This window comes from Xiphophorus maculatus, chromosome 6 (genome assembly GCF_002775205.1).
Source record: "Xiphophorus maculatus strain JP 163 A chromosome 6, X_maculatus-5.0-male, whole genome shotgun sequence".
Taxonomy (NCBI): Eukaryota; Metazoa; Chordata; class Actinopteri; order Cyprinodontiformes; family Poeciliidae; genus Xiphophorus; species Xiphophorus maculatus.
Window position 1 is genome coordinate 2530243 of NC_036448.1, and position 19515 is coordinate 2549757.

The following is a 19515-nucleotide window of genomic DNA, read 5'->3' on the forward strand; positions in this document are numbered from 1 at the left end:
TTTGACCTGTTATCTATGACAGTTAGTATGTTTAATATCACAGCTGGGCATTGATTTGTTCATGATATTGATTTTAAATCTGTGAGAGCTGCAGATATTTTGAAACTCAAAGTTGAAATGCTGACATATTCACAAGCTCTGCTTTGGGCAATATGGCTCTTCACCCACGATGTCATGGCCTGAAGAGTTTCACAAGTACTCAAAACATAAGTGATATGTAATCCATATTGGTGATATGGATGCCCAGTCAACAGGAAGTGGGTGTCATGCTTTTTTTTTCTTTCTTTTTTTTTGCAGGAGCCTCTTTTTACTCCTGATATTAACAGTTACCAGATATAGTGCTTTGAGTGGCACTTTTGAGTGGGTTGTGTGTTTGTGTCTGGTATGGGTAGAGTAAAAATTTTTGACTTACTTTTTGTGTTCACCAGATGAAGGGCAAGGTGTGTCCCCATAAACACTCCAAAAGGCATAATGGTGTCATAAGCCACAAACACATGCTTGTGTGTTTGTGTGCGTGTGTGTCTCTGTGTCTGTGTGGGATATGCTCCTGCAGAGGCATGTAAATTATTCGGTGGATGTGAAGGTTGTGTCATTAGGCCTGTGGGGGGAGATGGGAAGGTGGTGAATGCCTAAGTAACCCACCGCAATTGTTCATATACTTTATCCTGTCATTAAGTTTATAGAGTTGTTTTATTTTTTGTATTATTATTATTTTATTTGACAGTGATAATCATACCAAGTGACATTCATGCTGCTGTGTGAGTGAACAGTAGCTTTACCATTTTAAAGTGTCTGTAGCTTCTAATTTTAGCAGACAGGCCAGGCTAACATAAGAACTGCAGTTTTGTCAGTGCTACATTTGCAATGGTGGATTCACTGGTTGAAAAAAAATTGTTTTTTGAGCCTCCCAATCAGCTGGTGACAAGTCAGGAGGGGCCAATCAGGGTAAAGATTGTCTGATTCCGTCATGCAGCTTATTTTTCCTGTGCAACTTTAATCAATATGAAATATGAATGAATACAGAATTTCTGTAAAATTTGTTTTTCATCATTGGTCATCTGGGGGAATTACACCTTTCATTAAACCCACGCCAGCACAGCTCGAGTTATTCACAGCCACCCTGCTCCTGACAGATTATTCAAACTCCCTGCCTCTCGCCCGGTCTGATCCTGGCCTGAAACACTCTCCGACACCTCCACACTCACATGTTGTCAGTCAGTTAATAAAACCACCTGGACGGGTGAGATCATTCAGATTCCCCTCTTCTCTTCACCATCCTCCTCCAGGCTCTGTTACGTCCACATCTCTGATTACCCTCGGGCCTCCCTCTTGTGTGTGGCCTTGATAGTTAGCAATGAAGAGAAATGAACAGAAAGTAGAGACGTATCTCTTGTTTTGTATCCAGAGAATGGAGGTTGCTGACAAAAAGTGTGTGTGCACACAGTTGAGGAGGCCGGGGCCCTGTCTAACCTATCTGAACCGAGGCATGGGACCTGCTATCTGTTTCTCATTTAGCCTGCACTCTGTGGTTTTCCTGCAGTGACAGGCCTCTGAGTGGAAACTGGCACTAACGAGCAATTATATCCTGCCTGCCTGGCAGGGATTATGGGATTACAGAGTGATCGGCTTCAGTCTGCGCTCTCTTTCTGTACTCTCATTTTCCCAATCACCCTCTTCCCTGTTTTGGCCCTTATCTCTCCCTTTGGATTCCTTCCGTTCTGTGGCTCAATTATCCTTCCCTCACTTCTCTTTCCCCTGGACATAACTCATGTTTTGAACTCTACTTTCGCTTATCATATTTTTTTAATTATCTCATTCTCTTTATCACTTCCCCTGTTTTGCTTTTTCACCCTTGTGACTCCCTTACATTATTAAAACGGAGAGATTCATGTGGTCCAAAGTTGGAGAGAAGCACTCGTCACGAGTCAAAAACACAATAAAAGTTTAATAGGTTTAACATCTGATTTGTGAAAATAGAAGAGTTCTAATTACACTAAAGGGAGAGTTATCTCAGTTTTTATTGTCCTGAGTAGCCCTTTTTCCTGAGGCCACTTCTTAGATTCTTTCACTACATCAGAGTACAAATTTAACAGGTGATGTAATAGCCTAAAGCTTCTTGCATACCATGTTTATGGAAAGTACTTCAAACCCTGTCAGCAGAGTGTCATACGCTAGATTAAAGCAAAGCTACAGAACCAGTTTGTACGTCTCTGTGTGCAAACGGAGCTTTTGGAGCCCCAGCAGATCTCCTCCAGCTTCACTTTCTGGGACCCCCCCAGGTTTCCCGGTGTCTGTTAGTGATCAGGCGGCTCTCCGGGTGTTCGGCCTCCCTCTCCTCCGTCTCCTCTTACACCGCAGGTGTCTTTTATTGAGGCGGCTGTGATTTACTGCTCTGTGTTTTTTGTTTTTTTCCCTCCCTTCTCCTGGATCCTGCAATCAGGCACCACAGTAGTGACAGGTTGAAGCTGGAGGTCAGAGCATTTTACATACATACATACATCCACAGCAGAACACGGCGCGTCCCTAATGGGAGGTCATTACCACATATTAGACAAGAGAGAGCTCTTTCTCTGGAACAAGGTGAGAGGTTTATGGAAACTCTGTGGGCACAGATCAGCTCTGAGGGGGTAACTGCACACAGATCAGAAACACACTGAATTTATTTTCCCCTTTAGAAACAGCTTATAGACAAAAAAAACATGTTGCTTTTATCGTATTTAATGTGATGTTCAGGAAATAACATCGCATTAAATGCAGATGTTTTAATTCAACTGAATGTTTTACTTCAAATAATTTTCATTTTATGTCGTTTAAATAAATAATGATGCACTCTGAAACACATCACATGTTCTGGCCTTTATAGGTGCTTAAGAAATGTATTAATTACCATTGACTGAAATCATTTGTAGAGGTTAACCTAATATTGTTCTAAAGATGAGACTTCATCTGCTAACAAGATGAGAAGTTACAGAAAAAACTACAAATCCCCATTTATTGGTTTTGAGAAACAGAGAAAAAATAAATCACAAATTGTGTTTTAAATAATCCAGAATGATTATTTATGATATAGAATAATCCAGTCCAGGCTGGACTGGTGCATAAAGTGTTGTTTTTATGCTATGCATAATATTTGAGCAGTCCCAATATATTGAATATTCTCCATTTAATTTATACAGTTTTTACACTTTTGTTTTCTTTTTTCTTCTTTTGCTCTTTCCTTTGGTTTGTTGTTTTGTTGTATTCCCTTCTAATTCATGTAAAAGACTTTGAATTGCCTTGTTGCTGAAAATGTGCCATATAAATAAAATTACCTTATCTTACCTATTTACTAATACACTAAAAGTTTCCAAAATGTTCCAAATATTTGATGAAAAATCTTTGCTTAGTGCTCATTAGTTCAGTTTTGTGGCAACTATTGATATTGAATTAAGAATGATCAGAAATGTAAAATAACCCTTTTGTTTTGTACTAAGCTAACTTTAGCATTGCTATTTTCTAATGGTTATCCACTCATAGTATTCTCACACTCGTTACAAATAGTTTGCATCTTATCTGTCACAATTTCTTCTTTCGTTTTCTGCCATTTTCAATGTGCCCCTGGGCAAGGCACATAGCTCTTAGCAGCCTACTGATATGTGTATGATTGTGTGAATGTGGCTGAACCAGTGGTGTCCAACACTGGTCCTCAAGGGCCTGCATACTGCATGTTTTCATTTTTTCTTTGATTCAACACAACTGAATAATGATGGTTCACCAGCAGGCTTCTAGAGAACCCTGACATGCTCAATATGCAGTTGGACCATTTCAATCAGCAGCCTGGCCACCACCTTCCTACACAATTCCTCTCGATTCTCAATTCCTTTCAGTGCTCTGTCTGGGATTTCTTCCATTGAGCTGGATTTCTCTGGATGTTTTCCATGCTCAACATCTGATGTAAAAACGCTTTGTGTAGGTTGACTGATTCGTGCCAAACCAGTAGATATATAAACACACCTTACTTTCTTTTTTTATGCAATATTTTCAAAGTTTCCTCAAAGTTTGTGCGACATTTGGAAGGAAACATTGCTACATGCTTTGCAGTGGAGTTGTTGGTAAAATGTATGAATTAGACCTTAATCGACTGTCAACACAGCAGGGCAATTCAAGAACTATTTCTATCTTAAGAGTTTAAAATAGATTTGAGATGTAGATCTCAAAGTGCTCACCTTCATATCCAGGGTTCATACCAGCGGCTTCCACTAACTTAACTTTATTAAGTTACATCGTGACACTTGGTGACCTCTTCGCAAAACAGACTTCACTGAAACATTGGGAAGATTTAATATCCCCCCCCAAAAATAAATAAGCATTGGATTTATGATGTATTAGTTTTTGTATTTATAGCTAATCTTTTAAAAACAATACACTACATGTCGTAAAATTTCTGATCACCTATTTTGTAGTTTATAGTGAATTCTGACTCTGATGATACTGAATTATCCAGTTTTCTTCAAGAAATACAAAAAAGCAATACACTCTTTTTTTCTGCTTATTTAAAAGGTGTTTATGGGGAAATAAAACTATAACTTCTCAATAACAGGCCACACTAATTTTCTTCAGGAATGTTCCTAAATTAAAAAAAACAGTTCTTTCCAACCTAATGCTGCAGAGGAAGTGGGGGTGATTTTGAGTTTCATATCATTAAATCATGCATTTTTTATTGTAACTATATAAGTTTCTGAAGAATCATTTGTGGTTCTGGTTATTAACCATGAATTATTTATATTAGGACTAGAAGCAGCATCACAGCATGTGGTTGAATTAGAGGGAAAGGGAGAAGAAAAGCAGTTTGGGTTGTTGTAACAACTTCTTGTAATTCTACTTTCAAAGGTGTGACATGAACTTTTACTGCCAACCATAAAATTGGTCAATTATCGTTAAGAGTCGATTACTTGTTGCATCTACAAAAACTTTGACCTGAAACAATTAATCAGATTAATTGTGATGAATCGATTATTGAAATAATCATCAACTGATTTAGTAATAAATTTATATACTATTCAACAACATATTCAATATGTTGAATAAAACAACATATTCATATCAGTAATTAAGCCAAACCTGTACAAGAATATATGTACATTTTGTATTTCAGATAAAAATGTCTTTGTTCGTAAATATGTTTCAGCCAAAACTCCTCAAGTGTCAGTTTTAGCTTCACCCAGTTCGGATTCACTACAGGAAATACAACAGTGTTATTGTATTTTAGGCATTAACATTTTTCTTTTCTTTTTTTTTTTTTTTTTTTTTTTAGAAAAAGGAATTCAATTGTTTATTTGAAAATTTTGCGCAGTTGGTAGCACTGTTGCCTTGCAGCAAGAAGGTCCTGGGTTCGATTCCCGGCCGGGGTCTTTCTGCATGGAGTTTGCATGTTCTCCCTATGCATGCGTGGGTTCTAATTCATAATTTAGATTTTAATTAGACTTAATCAAATTAATCCTAAAGTCTTTAATAAGCAATAAAATATCCATTTGGTTCAGCTTTAAATTGGAAGCAGCCAATCAGATCCCAACCTGAGCATCAGCCTTCAGCCCCACTGCTTTACTTTCATTCACTCATCATGAATATTTCATCTCTTATGTCTGTTTATTTTTGTAACCAGGAACTAATAATGCTGTGGCACTAATTATTAGTTTTTAGACCTGTTGCATCATGTTATATGTTTGCATGACCTCATACGTATCATTTCTGTTACACTATCAATTTATCTCAGGTCGTCCTCAATTATATCCAACCAGCATGACATCAGGCAATCCACACCAGGAAAAGAGGCAGTGTTATGTGTTTTCCAGGCACATAATGCCAATTTATAGCACAATCAAGAAACTATATTACTTCTTGTTGTTAAAAAATGCTGTATGTACGAATATGACGTAAAAGAAGTCTGACTTTGTAATTTAACCCCTTGGGCTTCTGTCTCTTTAAAACTTCTTGCTCATTCTGAAATGCCTTCAGGAAGTCACCACAACATAGGTCCTTTATGAACTCTTTAACATGTTTTTTTCCAGCGTTGCACTCAGATGTAGTTGGTATAATGAGTTCAGCACATGCACAGTTTCAGCAGGTATTTGCTAATTGCTGCTGGCTAGTCTGAAGGAGTTGAAAGAGGAGTCACTGGAGAGGGCTGCAGAAACTCGGAAGCTTGGAAACTGCAACTCTAAAGTAAAGAGCAGCGTTTTTATGGCGGGGCTAGGTCCACCCAGACATTTTTTGTACAGCTGAATGGTTGCTACGGGAGATTAAAGGATTTCTCAAACATGCAAAAAAGAATCAAAGCAACACTCTGGCTATGTTTGAGGGAATAACATTATAACATGATGTAAAGCTCATAAAAGTTTATTTTTACATAATACTGCCCCTGTTATGGAGCTCTTGTAACTGCAGCGACTTCTGCTTTCAGGGAGTTTATCCTCTCAACAAACTGTGAAGAGCAACTGGACAGCAGTGGACCAACAGTGTAAATGGGAGTTGACAGGAAGTCTTTCTCCCTGCAGCAGACATGCAGCCTGATGGATAAACCAAAGGCTTTAATCAGCTAAACAGGGCAAAAAAACACATGCTTGGCTTCTCTAATCACACGTAGAGACACGCATAAACACCATCAGCTCCTTAGCAGCTAAAGAACCGACACACTCCATGTTCCTCCCCCCCCAAACCTCCTTCCCCCAATCTCACCCTGAAAAGGCTGCAGGCGTGGTGCTGTAAACAGCTCCGGAGTGCTGGGCTGAAATGAACCAGCAGACGGGCCGGGGTAGAGTCCCAGCTCATTGATCTAAAAGCAGCTAAACACTCCCAGCTGTGGCGTTAGGGATTCGGACCTGCAGCATCAGTCCCAGCTCACTTTGCTGCTTGGTTTTAAATCAGCTCAGGGACAGAGCAGGACGGGAGCCACTGAGTCAGCAGTCTGCTTTAAGTTCGCCTTGATGGCATGCAGGTTGTAGGTTCTAATTTTGCTCAGTTTTGCCTTTTCTTCTAGTTTCTTCCAGTCAGTCCCCCCCCCCCCAGGAGCCCCCTCAGTGTGTGCAACTGTACTTCGTCTGGACTGGATCACCACAGCTGGAACATGTAGGATTGCATAAATGCATCAGCGGCTCTTATCGTGGGCCGTGATCCATAACCTGCTGCCAGTCTTCCGTCCCGCTACAAACACACAACTGCTGGGATTAATTTTGACTGTTAAATAAACAAGCTGCGGAGATATCGCCGGGGATCTAGAGATCCGCGAACAGTTCGCGCCGCCGTGTGCTACATCTAGTGCGCAGCGCTGCCGCAGTTCATTGCCAAGGTTAAACAAAGCCTCACACAGATGATAGATGTGGTTTCAAAGATGGTGGCGGGAGTGTTGTTTACTAAAACGTTCATGCCAGATTTAAACAAGTGAGATGTTTAATGCTGAATGGATGTGATTATTGGCGAGCAGGAAGGTTAACTTAAAAATAGCAGAGAGAAAGAGCTTTTTTCCTCTTTTAGTTTGTAAAATTTTGCTCTGTTTTGGCTGGCGCATTAGCACCTTAATCTGTTTTTAGCCTGAAATCAGCTCTCTCTCTCTCACCGCTCCACAGTACTCCTGAGGGCCGCCTCTGGAAAGTTTTTTAAGAGTGGCCAGCTGGGGGCCACCAAACCCAAATCCTAACCAATATTTCAGGAATGTCATGCTGTTAAAGGAGCTGAGAGACACAGTAGATCTTCATGCTTAGGTGCAATTTCTTGCTGAAATCCATGTGTGTGTGTCTGTGTGTGCATGCGTATGGGTGTGTGTGCATGTGTGTGTGTGTGGTTCTACTGGTAACCAAATGCGTTCGCAATCAGACTACTATGTGAACGGCTTATGTCCCCAAAGCGACCTGAATGTGTAGAAAAGAATGTAGACTGATTGATCCACAGGCAGCGGCGCCATCTATGGATGGATATAAACGTTTATCAGCTTTTGGTTGCATTTGCTTTTGTAGTGTAAACACAGTCAGAGATTTGAAATTGACATGTAAAAGAGACAAAATCTTATGTATAAATGTTGCAAACTACTGAATTTGTGTGTGAGAGAAATTTAGAAAGTGACCAATTTCCATAAATGCAATTGGAATGCATCAGGAACGTTGCACATTCTACCAAAAATCAAAACATGATAAATATATTGCATTTTGTATCAATCTGAAAACAATTTTGGATAAATGAATATTGAACAGTTTTTAAAAAATAGCATTGTAAGCATTTTTTCCTTCAGAAACTCAATCATTTAGGGCAGGACTGTCCGAAGCCTGGCCCACCCTCGGCTGCAGTTCAAGAATAGAACAAATTTAGCCCTCCAGCAAATGGAGCTGTTGCAGTTGGAAGCTTTTTGGTGTTTTCTGGTTTGAGATTTTCCATCTTCTCAAATGGAAAAAGTTAGGTTAAAAAAACAGTATTTTTCTTCCATTAGTCATGTGTTGTTGTTTTTTTTGTTTTGTTTTTGCTTTCATTTTTTTATCATAGTAAGTCGAGCCACAAACATCCATTGACTTGTTACTCAAAAACAGACTTGGGCATTCATGAACAGTCTGGTTTAATAGAGCACTGGTTTTAGTTGCTGGATATGGACTAAAACATTTTATAGACCAACAAAGTGGTAAAAAAATGGATCCAAAAAGTTAGGAAACTGTACACCTTTCCTTTAACTAAGACAAATGTCTGAGATTCTTTTTCAGACCTACAGTTTGGTTAGTTTCTCATTTGTTTCATTGAAATGTTATATTTAATGTATTGCTAAAGGTAAAAGGTAAATAACTGTCAGTAAAATTAATTTGAGGTCGGGCTGACCACTTAATACTGTTACCCATGTTGGTCTCAAACCAACCAGAAATGGCAACTTAATTTGCACTTAAGTCACAAAAATAAAAGACTTCAGGCTTTGTAATTGTGCCCTAAAAACTCAAGACTTGTACTCGTGGTCTGAGACTTGTGTCTTATTAATAGTTTTTATCTCATGTAAGGAAAAGTGAAAGGAAGCCAAAATGTGAGCTACAGACTGCAACTACTGCGGATTGTTTACTCTGAAGGCGTGTGTTTGTTTTCTTATCCAGTGACGTTGGTGGATTATGGGATGTTAATGGCTCATAACAATCTGTTCACGTTATTTGTAACTTCATAACAATGACCACATGAATGTCTCTCTAAATAAACACTGCATCAAATGACTTTGGATCATTTCAGAGCAAAATAAACATACCTGTTAAGCTAGCTGCCACATTGCAAGGACACTTTTGGCTTATAATATGAAAATAAAAGCGTTTTTTGCAGGTGACTTCTGTGATCAGTGGCTGAGTCTTTGACATGTCAGCTTTTCTCTGCTCCATTTAGACCAGTGGTCTCAAACAGCATTCCTCGAGGTCCAGAGTCCTGCGACTTTTATATGTGTCCCTTGTCCCACACACTTGAGTTAAATGGCTAAACTGCCTCATTAGCATGCAGTCAAGCTGTGCTAATAAGCTGATAGTAGAGCCAGGTGTGCTGAGGCACAGAGACATCTAAAGGGTGCAGCACACCTGCCCTTAAGGAATGCAGTTTGAGACCTCTTAGTTAGAAGTTCCTTTCTTTCTTGGTCTATGCCTCTTTGGTCTTGGTTTGTATTTTAAAGCATTTGAGATTATTTTATCTTTACTGTGGATCATTTTCTTTGCTCTAGTTTTATTTAAAGTATAGAATAGAATAGAATAGAATAGAATAGAATAGAATTCAACTTTATTGTCATTGCACTGTCACAAGTACAAGCAACGAGATGTAGTTTGCATCTATCCAGAAGTGCTCTACGAGATATAAATATTTATTCACAGATGTACAAGACTATGTATGTATGGACTATAAGGGGTTATAGCAAGAGATATACTGTAGATATTGCGTATATATATGCTGCTCCTATCAATACTTTGAATTAGCTTTATTCAGGTTTTCAGAGAAGATATTCTACAACCAGCATAAAACACATGTACCAATATTGGCTCATCTGTATTTTACAGACTGAATTTCCTCACCAACTAAAAACATCCCTCTCAATTAAGGGCGCACCGATCCATGTTTTTCATCCATCAATATTTGAGGTTTAGTATCAGCTGTTACCAAGCTGATACAGAATTGACTTAAACACAGACATACAGTAAATATATTGAATTACAAATTTATTTTATAACTCTTCACCAGTACAGCTCACTTAAACAAACCAACAGCTCTACAAACTTAGTCAAACATGTGAAAACAACTTTCATTTGTTTTTTACAAATTAAAGTTGTTTTTAATTTGTTAGGAGTATCAAAACCAATGTGAAATAAAATACAAAGAAACTGACAAAAACAAATGGCTACAAATGGGTCGGAAAGGGCAATTAGGAATTCTAAATTTAAAATAAAATTAACAAAGCTTGATGTCGCTCGGAGCACAAAGCATAGAATTAGACTGAATAGATCTGCCTTCATAGATCCGGCGCATTATCAAGATACCCAATCTAGATTATTTTATTTTTTTCAGTATTGGTACCGATACAGGTATTAGCATCAGTGCATCGGTACGTCTGTACTTTCAGTTAATGATGCAGTTACACAGTAACAGGATGTCAGTGTAATGATGGTTGGCTCTGTTGGTCTTCTTTTACTGTACCATATCTAGTAAGTTAGTCTGCAGCATAGAACTATGTCTACTAGAAACAATGTGGATGTGGTTGGTGATTTTGAACGCAACTGTACGTATTAATTGGAAACAACTTCTACCAGATTATCTATAGATTAGAGAATTGATTTTTTAGATTACAGACATGAAGTCACATCAGAATTCAGATCAACATCTGTGTCCCAGTTCTCTACCTGTTCCATCACGTTCTCACTGTTTAATGTTCGCAGGCCAGGAGGAGCAGCCAGCTACTGATTCATTCTGATCACTGTTTGCATGTAGAAATGCTTCATTAATAAACACTGAGCAAAGTTTGCTGATGTTGGCTTAGAATGAGTTCGAACTTACAACTCTCTCAACAGTGCTGGAATAATATGCAGTGATATAAATCTGTGTGTTACCCGAAGTTTTTGTTGTTTTTCTATATCTACTGTAAGCTGTTTGGCTTCATCCAACACTGAACCGAAAATACAAGGGAATGGATCAAAGAAAAACAGCTGCTTGCAAGCCTCTCCATTAAAAGATACAATTGAGTGTATTAGGGCTGAAACAATTAATTGTATGCATAGAGATTAATCAATTTTTGAAGTAAACAACCAATTTAGTAATGAATTAATTGTTAACTGAAGTATACATAGTCAAAAAATGCTGTAAGAACAACACAGTCAGAGCAGTAATTAAGCCAAAACTGTTAAATTTTTTTATATATATTTTGCATTTAAGATATATAAAAATGCGACAGACTGGCGACCTGTCCAGGGTGAACCCCGCCTCTCGCCCGGAACGTAGCTGGAGATAGGCACCAGCAACCCTCCCGACCCCATTAGGGACAAGGGTGAACAGAAAATGGATGGATGGATATATTAAAAAGAAAACTTTGTAGATATGTTTGGCCCAAAACTCCTCCAGTGTCATAGTTTCAGCTTCATCTGGTTCAAATTCTGGGGAAAAAAAATCTCCTGTTGAGCATCTTTTGGTATTCATTTATTAATTGACTTTTCCAAAAGTGAATCACCAGATCAGCCCTTCACTGTTCTGATGTCAAGTCCAGCAGAAATGCCTGAGCTGTTCAGGCTGTTTTCTATGATGATCATGAAAAGCTCCATTAGAGAAAAATGTTTTTAGCTGCAGGTGAAACCTGTGCTACAAATAATCAAGGGAATGTTGTTGGGAACATTCACTAAGGGAATGTTGTTGTTGCATTTTAGGCAATAAAATGTTTATTTTACTGTTTAAAAAATGGATTGAATTGTTTATTTGCATTTTCTTGTGCATTTCTAATATTGTATTACAGAACGGTTTAAGTGAAAAATTTGCAAATTGTGCCCATTTTTAAAATCAAATTAATCAATAGAATAATTGACTTCTAAAACAACTTTTAGTCACAGCTCTGGACTATATGCTGCATTCCTTGAAAACACTTTTAGAAGGTTTCTACATCGTATCATAGCTCCAAACTATTCATAGTCCTACCAAATAAATGAAAAGTTTAAAGTTGTTTCTGGTTCATATTCTACCCGACATGCACCGATCAGATATTTCTGGCCCATTACCAATCTATGTTGTTTGCAAATACCAGATCCCAATTACTAATAGAATGATGAATATTTTTTCATATGCTCTAGTAGGGCTGTTGTAAATGAATATTTTGGTAATCGAGTAACCTATCGATTATTCTTACGATTAATCGAGTAATCAGATAAAAAAAATAAAATTAAATATTGGTAAATCTGGCATAACACCGGTGCTACTATCACATATCAATATCAGTCCATTTTTAAAATTTTTGAGCTTCCCTAACAGTTACTTTTCTGTAGTTTAGAAAACTAACCTGTAACAATAATAGCTCACTTTCTAAGTTAACCAGAAGAAAAGTTATACAAAGATCTGAAATTATATTTAATTTAATAATAAAGTGGCAGGCTTACAAATACGCTTATAAAAAATGTTTATGATCCAGCTTTTGGTTTATGTATTCATCTTCAGTCAGTTTAATAGATGAATTCTCACCTTACCCCATACCTGTCAAGCTTTGGGTTTGAGAATACGGGAAATGTCCCTGGAGTTTCGGGGACTGAGGTTAAGGGGCAGGCGAAAAATGAATGAAAGATGGGAGGAAATAGACCAGGGGACAGACAAATGTTAGTCCGGGGACCGAAGGTAAGAACGGGGGGAGCAATAGAATACGGGATATTTTTGGCACCTCTGTTCGTCACACTCAGAAACTCGTCTACCAGCCATGTGCCACCATGATGATTTCCGCCAACCATTTGTTGATACCGGGATGATATGAAATTTATTGTGTGGTTCATCCGTAAAGCTACAGACAAACCGCACAACTACTCATCATCAACTACTCAGCCGTCCGCCGTGTTCTGTCTATCCGCTCACCTGCATAAATACTCCTGCAGCCTCTTCCCGCCGTTCGCTCTGAACCAGCAGCTCCCGGAGGAGAAAAGCTGCCGTACTCCAGGCATCACGCCAGTCATTGTAAGGATGCTTATTGGTCCCCAAAGCCGATAAAAACCTGGGCATTATCATTAATCAATAAAATCCCCACGGGCCGAACTTGAAAATTGGACGTTATGCCGCTAACACTTAGCTTTCGTCAACAACTCAGAGGCGGAAGTCAGAGCTACGTGTAACGCAAATAATGTTCCGGCCGCAACACGGTGCGTTAAATAATAAAACATAAATTAACGGAGCTTCGAGGCAGGTAAATTTTCCTCGAGGAATTTTAATAATCGAGGTACTCGAATCACTCGAGGAATCGTTTCGGCCCTATGTTCTAGTATATAAAATATGTGACGATCAGAAACTTTCCTCCCTTTCGAATAAAGAGTGAAATCATTACTGTTTACTTATGCCTTCCTTTAAGCGCCAAAGATTTCCTTATTAATGTCACAGTTTAGCTTCTGTTTGCTCAAATTTTTATTTTATTACTTTTTGCTATATCCTGCCATGTCCCATGTATTTTTTTGTATGGATATATTATTTTTTGAGAATTCACAACGCATTAAAAATTATGAGTAGTGTACAATAGTACATACTATTTCTGGTTGAGAAACAAGCTACAAAAATAAACCTCACCCAGCCCACACATTCTCTCTACTCAGCAATACATGCAGTATAAATTTAATGTAGCATTACACTTCACACAAATATCAAGAAAGCTAGAAATGTGAGAAAAAAATAACATTAAAATTGAAACAATTCAGCAAAGACTAATACAGATCAGTCCCTCTGGTCCAATCTCATTAGAATGGAGTCCATGTCCAGTCAAACTCTGTTAATGCCCCCCAGACTGAACGGAGCATTTTTTTCAGACTTGCAGTTCGTTCATCTAACATTTCTGGTTTGGAGATTCTGTAGATTTCCAGTTTTTTTTGCTGCAGATGACGCCACCAAAACAAAGTATCTTTTGCAAGGAAATAATTTCAGGGACTCAAAATCTCCAAGTACCCAGATCTTAGGATCAAGATCCAAAGAAAGTCCACAAACCTCTGATGTCACCTGTCTCTCTTGTTTTGAGAGACAGGTGGTTGTTTCTCAAAATAAATCATGAGTTTCAATTACTTACACAGACTAAGTTTGAAACATTTAGAAGATAATCCTCTCTTTTTGTTCTTTTTACAGGTTATCATTTCAATGACGTTTGTTTTTTACAAAAGCCGAAGCAGATGACCTCATGTCACGGTTGCTCGGCGGACAACAGTATCTTCAGCGGCGCACGTACTATATATAAACATCTGCATCAGTGGGATTCCTTATCAGCTGCAGTGCCTCTCTGCGGTTTTTGTCCGGGACCTTTGTCCAGGTCCCAGCTATGCCTAGTTTCCCCTGCTTATACGTCTGTCACAGAAATAGCCCCAAGAATGTCTTTGACAAGACTATCACAGACGCTGCCTTTTGTTGCTCGACCGGGGCCGTTTCTGTGGATGTATGAGCCGACAAGCCGACACTAGCCGTAGCTGTTGGCAGAAAACACGTCTCTTTTTCTAAAAGCAGCAACAAAAACACTGTCCTCATTGCTCTGAGGACGTGATTTATGTGACACGCCGACTTGTTGGGGGCCCGCAGGGCATTTCTTTTCTTAGCTACAGTATCTGGACAATTGTGAATATATACGCTTCACACTACCCGCATGTTGCGCCTTGGGTTTATGTTTGTCTTTTTGGTATAAAGAAAGCTGACGAGGTGAAACCTTGTTCTTGTTCTGAAATTCCTCTCTGTCTTTCGTCCTCTGTTTCTCCAGGTGGGACCAGATGGAGGGTTTGGAGGAAGGATAGACACATTTCTTCTGTCATGTCAGCAAAGGCCAAGGTTTGTCAGGAACATCCTCTCCTTCGTCTTCATTTTGCGCTCAGTCCAGTTTCTTCACTCTTCCACTGATGTAAGAATAACAAAGTCAGCGAAAAAAAGTTCAGTTCAGTTTATTTGTACAGTGCCGATTCACAATACGTTAACTCAAGGCACTTTACAAAAAAATTTATTCGGACCAATGGCACATACAGTACATGCCATCATCATCAAACAATACAACAAGTTCAGTTTATGATTAAAATTAGTTAAAAAGTTTTCTATCTGAGGAAACCCAGATTGCGTTGCGCAGCAATCTATCATACCGAGCATGCATGTAGCGACAGTGGAGAGGAAAAACTTCCCTTCAAAAGGAAGACACCTCCAGCAGAACCAGAACCAGAACCAGAACCTGGCTCAGTGTGAACGGTGAATCTCCACCGTCTGGAGATTTGAGGAGACAGAGCAGAAACATGAGCACCGATCCAGGAACACTTTCTGTTAGAGAAAAATAAGATGTAGTCTCTACAAGGAATAAAAAAAAGGAAAACATACAGTTAAAAGTTTCAAAACAGTAAATAATGCGGAACTGTAGAGATTAGAAGGAGAAAGTGACAGAAGGAGGAAAAGTGGTCATTCTGTCCTCTAGCAGTCTAAGCTTACAGCAGCGTAACTACAGAGAGGGGAGAAAATTAAAGTTTTTAAGCCTAGACTTAAAAGTAGAACTGATAAGTAAAGGCTCTGTCTCCCATTCTAGTTTTAGAAGCTCTAGGAACCAGCATAAACCTGCAGACTGAGAATGAAGTGCTTTGGTAGGAACATCTGGACCAATCAGATCTCTGCTGTATGATGGAGTTTAAAGGTTTTATATGTGAGAGGGAGAAAGTCCAAATAGAACATGTGAATATATATCAAGAGTTTTTAAGGAATTTTGTCAAGGGCAAACTTTTCACCTTGCTTTTTTACCCCCCTTTTTTAGAATTTACTTTAAATTATTTGTTGAAGTTTTTGTAATAATGGGGAAGTTACAGTAGAGTACTAGAGCCACACTAAGAAAATGTAAAAAATGAAATTATGAGAATGAAGCCATAAAATTACTAGAATAAAGTCATAATAATACAATTTTATTCTCAAAATATTATTCTCATATGACTTTATTTTGTAACATTATGGCTTCTCTTAATTTTACTTGTTCAATATTTTATTTTTTATTAGCATGGCCCTAATACTCCTCACCATAAGTTTACCTACAGTGGCTTGCAAACGTTTTTGCACACCTTGTTCTTATCCATATTTTGTGACGTTACAACCACAAACATATTTTACAAATAAACATTTGAAAAGTGCGGCGTACAAAAGCAATCAGCTCCCTTTTCTCTGAGTGCAACCAGTTTCCTTCAGAAGTTTCCTGATGCCTGCTAATGACTAAACATAGTCCACCTGTGTGTAATCTAATCTCAGTAGAAATCCAGCTGCTCTGTGATGCCTCAGAGGTTCAGAGAATATTGGAGAGCCAACAGGAAGTCCAAGGAACACAGCGGACAGGTCAGGGGGAAAGCTGTGAGGAAGCAGTTTAAACAGGACTCCACATGGATGCTATAAAATGATTTCTCAAGCTCTTATCTCACTGTTCCATCCATCAGAGAGAAATGGTAAGAGTCTGGAACAACTGTAAACCTTCCATTCAAGGCCGTCCACCTAAACGTCCAGCTGAACCAGCAGAGCTCTGATCAGAGATGCAGCCAAGAGGCTCATGGTGACTCTGGACAGAGATTCAATCTGACCACAGGACAACGATTAGCAGTCGGTGCACAAATGTGTCTTTCTGGAAGAAGAGTGGCAAGAAGAAAGCCGTTGTTAAAGGAAAGCCGTAAGACGTCTTGACTGCAGTTTTCCAGAAGCCATGTTGGACACAAACAACATGTGGAAGAAGGAGCTTTGGTCAGACCAGAACAAAATTCAACTTTTAGGCCACAATACAAAACACTGTGTGTGTAGGAGAACTAACACTGCACATCACTCTTAACACACCATCCCCACTGTCTAATGTGGTGGTGGCAGCATCATGTTCTGGAGTTGCTTCTCTCCAGCAGGGACAGGGATGATGGTCAGAGTTGATATGAAGATGAATGGAGCCAAATACAGGACAATGTTGGAAGAAAACCTTTTGGAGTCTAAAGACTGGAGACTGGGGCGAAGGTTCAGCTTCCAGCAGAACAACCATCCTAAACATAAAGCCAGGGCTGCAATGGAATGGTTTAAAAAAAAATTCATGTGTTAGGATGGCCTAGTCAAAGTCCAGACCTTAACCCAATCCAGAATCTGTGGCAAGATCTGAAAACTGCATCTAATCTGACTGAACTTGAGCTGTTTGGAAAAGAAAAATGGGCAAAAATTTCAGTCAATGGATGATCCAAGCTGGTAGAGACAAACCCTACAGACTAGCAGCTGTAACCAGCACAAGGTGGTTCCATAAAGCATTCACTCAGAGGGCTGAATACCTTTTACACACTGCACTTTTCAGCGTTTTATTTGTAAAACAAATTTTGAATCATGTATGATTTTCTTTCTATTTCACAATTACACAGCACTTTGTGTTGGTCTTTTACACTGAATTCCAATGAAATATATTTATATTTGTGTTTGTAACGTGACAAAATATGGGAATGTGTAAGGGGTTTATTAATAGCATGGCCATAAATCAATGGGCTACAACAGAGAGCTCATTTCAACCACACTGTCATGACTGCAGCAGTAAGCAGCTCCTGTAGTGTTGATGGCAATGCATTAATTATGAGTCTTCCTTAAAGGAGACACAACCAACATCACAGGAAGAGCTCCGACTTTACTGTTCTGACGCTCATCAGGAACCATGTCAGAAGGATTTCAGCTCCTGGCCTCACGACTTTAATGCTCCAATGCAACATTTAATTAATGCCATTTCCTTCTGTCTGACAAAAATGTGTTTGAAAAGTTAAAAGTGTGTGGAAATGTTTTCCATCCATGGACTCAGTTCTGATATAATCTTGTTGCAGGTAGACACAGTTTTAAAGACAGACTGTCTTGCTTTCAAAATCCTGAGAGAACCGGAGCGTCCGGACATTTTCTCGATAAACTGATAATGACCCCCCTACCCTCTCTCTTCTTGTCGGTCTGCTGGCCGAAATGAAGGGAACTCAACTAAACATTTCAGAGAGAGTAACAGACACAGCTGCTTACTGTTGTTTTTTTTTTATTTTTTATTTTTATAAAGCTGGTTTGAAGTCAGCAGAACAGTCAGTAAAAAATCAGAGGCAAAATGAACTGAAAAACACATTTTAACAAAGAGGATGCGTATATAATTTATAGTAGCATAAGCTACCGTAGCTTTAAGGTGACCTGCTGGTTTTCTGCTGCATGTAATATTCGATGTTTTTCACTACTTGTGCAGAATATAATTTCGAACTTAATCTGAAAATAAGTCTGACACTGATCTGGAATCAGATTTTTAATAATCACAATGTCCGTGTAAACATAAGCATCACCATGCAGCCTTTTTCTGTGAATGCTTGGATCAAAGTCAAAACATTTAGAAGTAAATATTACAGATTATAAATGATAGCTATAAGGCTATTGATAGTAGAGCAAGAGTGATGAGAATGGTTGCATTTTTGGTTTCAAATAAAAATAATTAGAATATGTTTTAAATTTTCGTTTAAGATTTGACGCAACACTGTAAACCCATAAAACCTTTGCTCTGTAGTTCAGTGATTCCTCCAACACATGTTTACATTTCCAGAAGATGAACATTGAGAGCTGATGCTGATATCAGCATTTATTTTTCTCCATGTGGATCTGCTGCGGCTGCTGGTACATTTCTGTTCAGACTGGTTCAAAACAAACAGAAATAAAAAGAAAAGAAAACGGTGCAAAATAAGTCGGCTCTGCAGTGGCAGCTGTGCCCCGTTCTCACACAAACACAGAGTTTTGTTCTCTGTGGTCAGTTCTCACTTTATTTACTAAAACCACAGCTAGCAGAACTCTCAAGAGGAAAACAGTTTCAGAGTTATTTTCTTTTTGAAACGTCAAGACAGAGGAATTCATCACAGTGCTTGGATCAAAGCTAAAGCAGAAAGCTGACTGTCGTCATTGTATAGATACAAACTCAGACTTTCATTTATCTCTCTGCTGGTAGAGAATGGATTTGTCATGCAACGTCACAAATAAAACACAGCAACATTAAAAGCTGACTGTTCTAGTTCATAGTGCTTTTATTACCCACAATGCAAATCAGTAGAAACTGACGGGATGTAATTACACTGCATAAACACAAAATCTTAAGAAGTATTTTTGGTCTGGTTTCTGGTCCAAATATCTGATTAAACTTGAAATAAGACAAATTAACTTAAAAGTAACTTTTTAGCGAGATATAGAGGCTTCTTTTAAGTAAATAATTTCTTAATATTGATGAAAAAGTACTCGTTCCACTGGCAGATCATTTCACTTATAACATGTGAAAAACATCTTGTTATAAGTGAAATAATCTGCCAATGGCATACGTACTTT

The 19515-nt window shown here is 38.6% G+C and overlaps 1 protein-coding gene across 2 annotated transcripts in view; it reads left to right on the forward strand.

The window, feature by feature from the left end:
• Nucleotides 1–19515, forward strand: part of LOC111608808 — a 37022-nt gene that overhangs the window by 12610 nt on the left and 4897 nt on the right. For both annotated transcript variants that reach the window (XM_023334955.1, XM_023334954.1), the window contains one exon: nucleotides 14927–14994. In XM_023334955.1, coding sequence (XP_023190723.1) covers nucleotides 14927–14994 — 68 coding nt within the window. The remainder of the gene's footprint in view (nucleotides 1–14926; nucleotides 14995–19515) is intronic.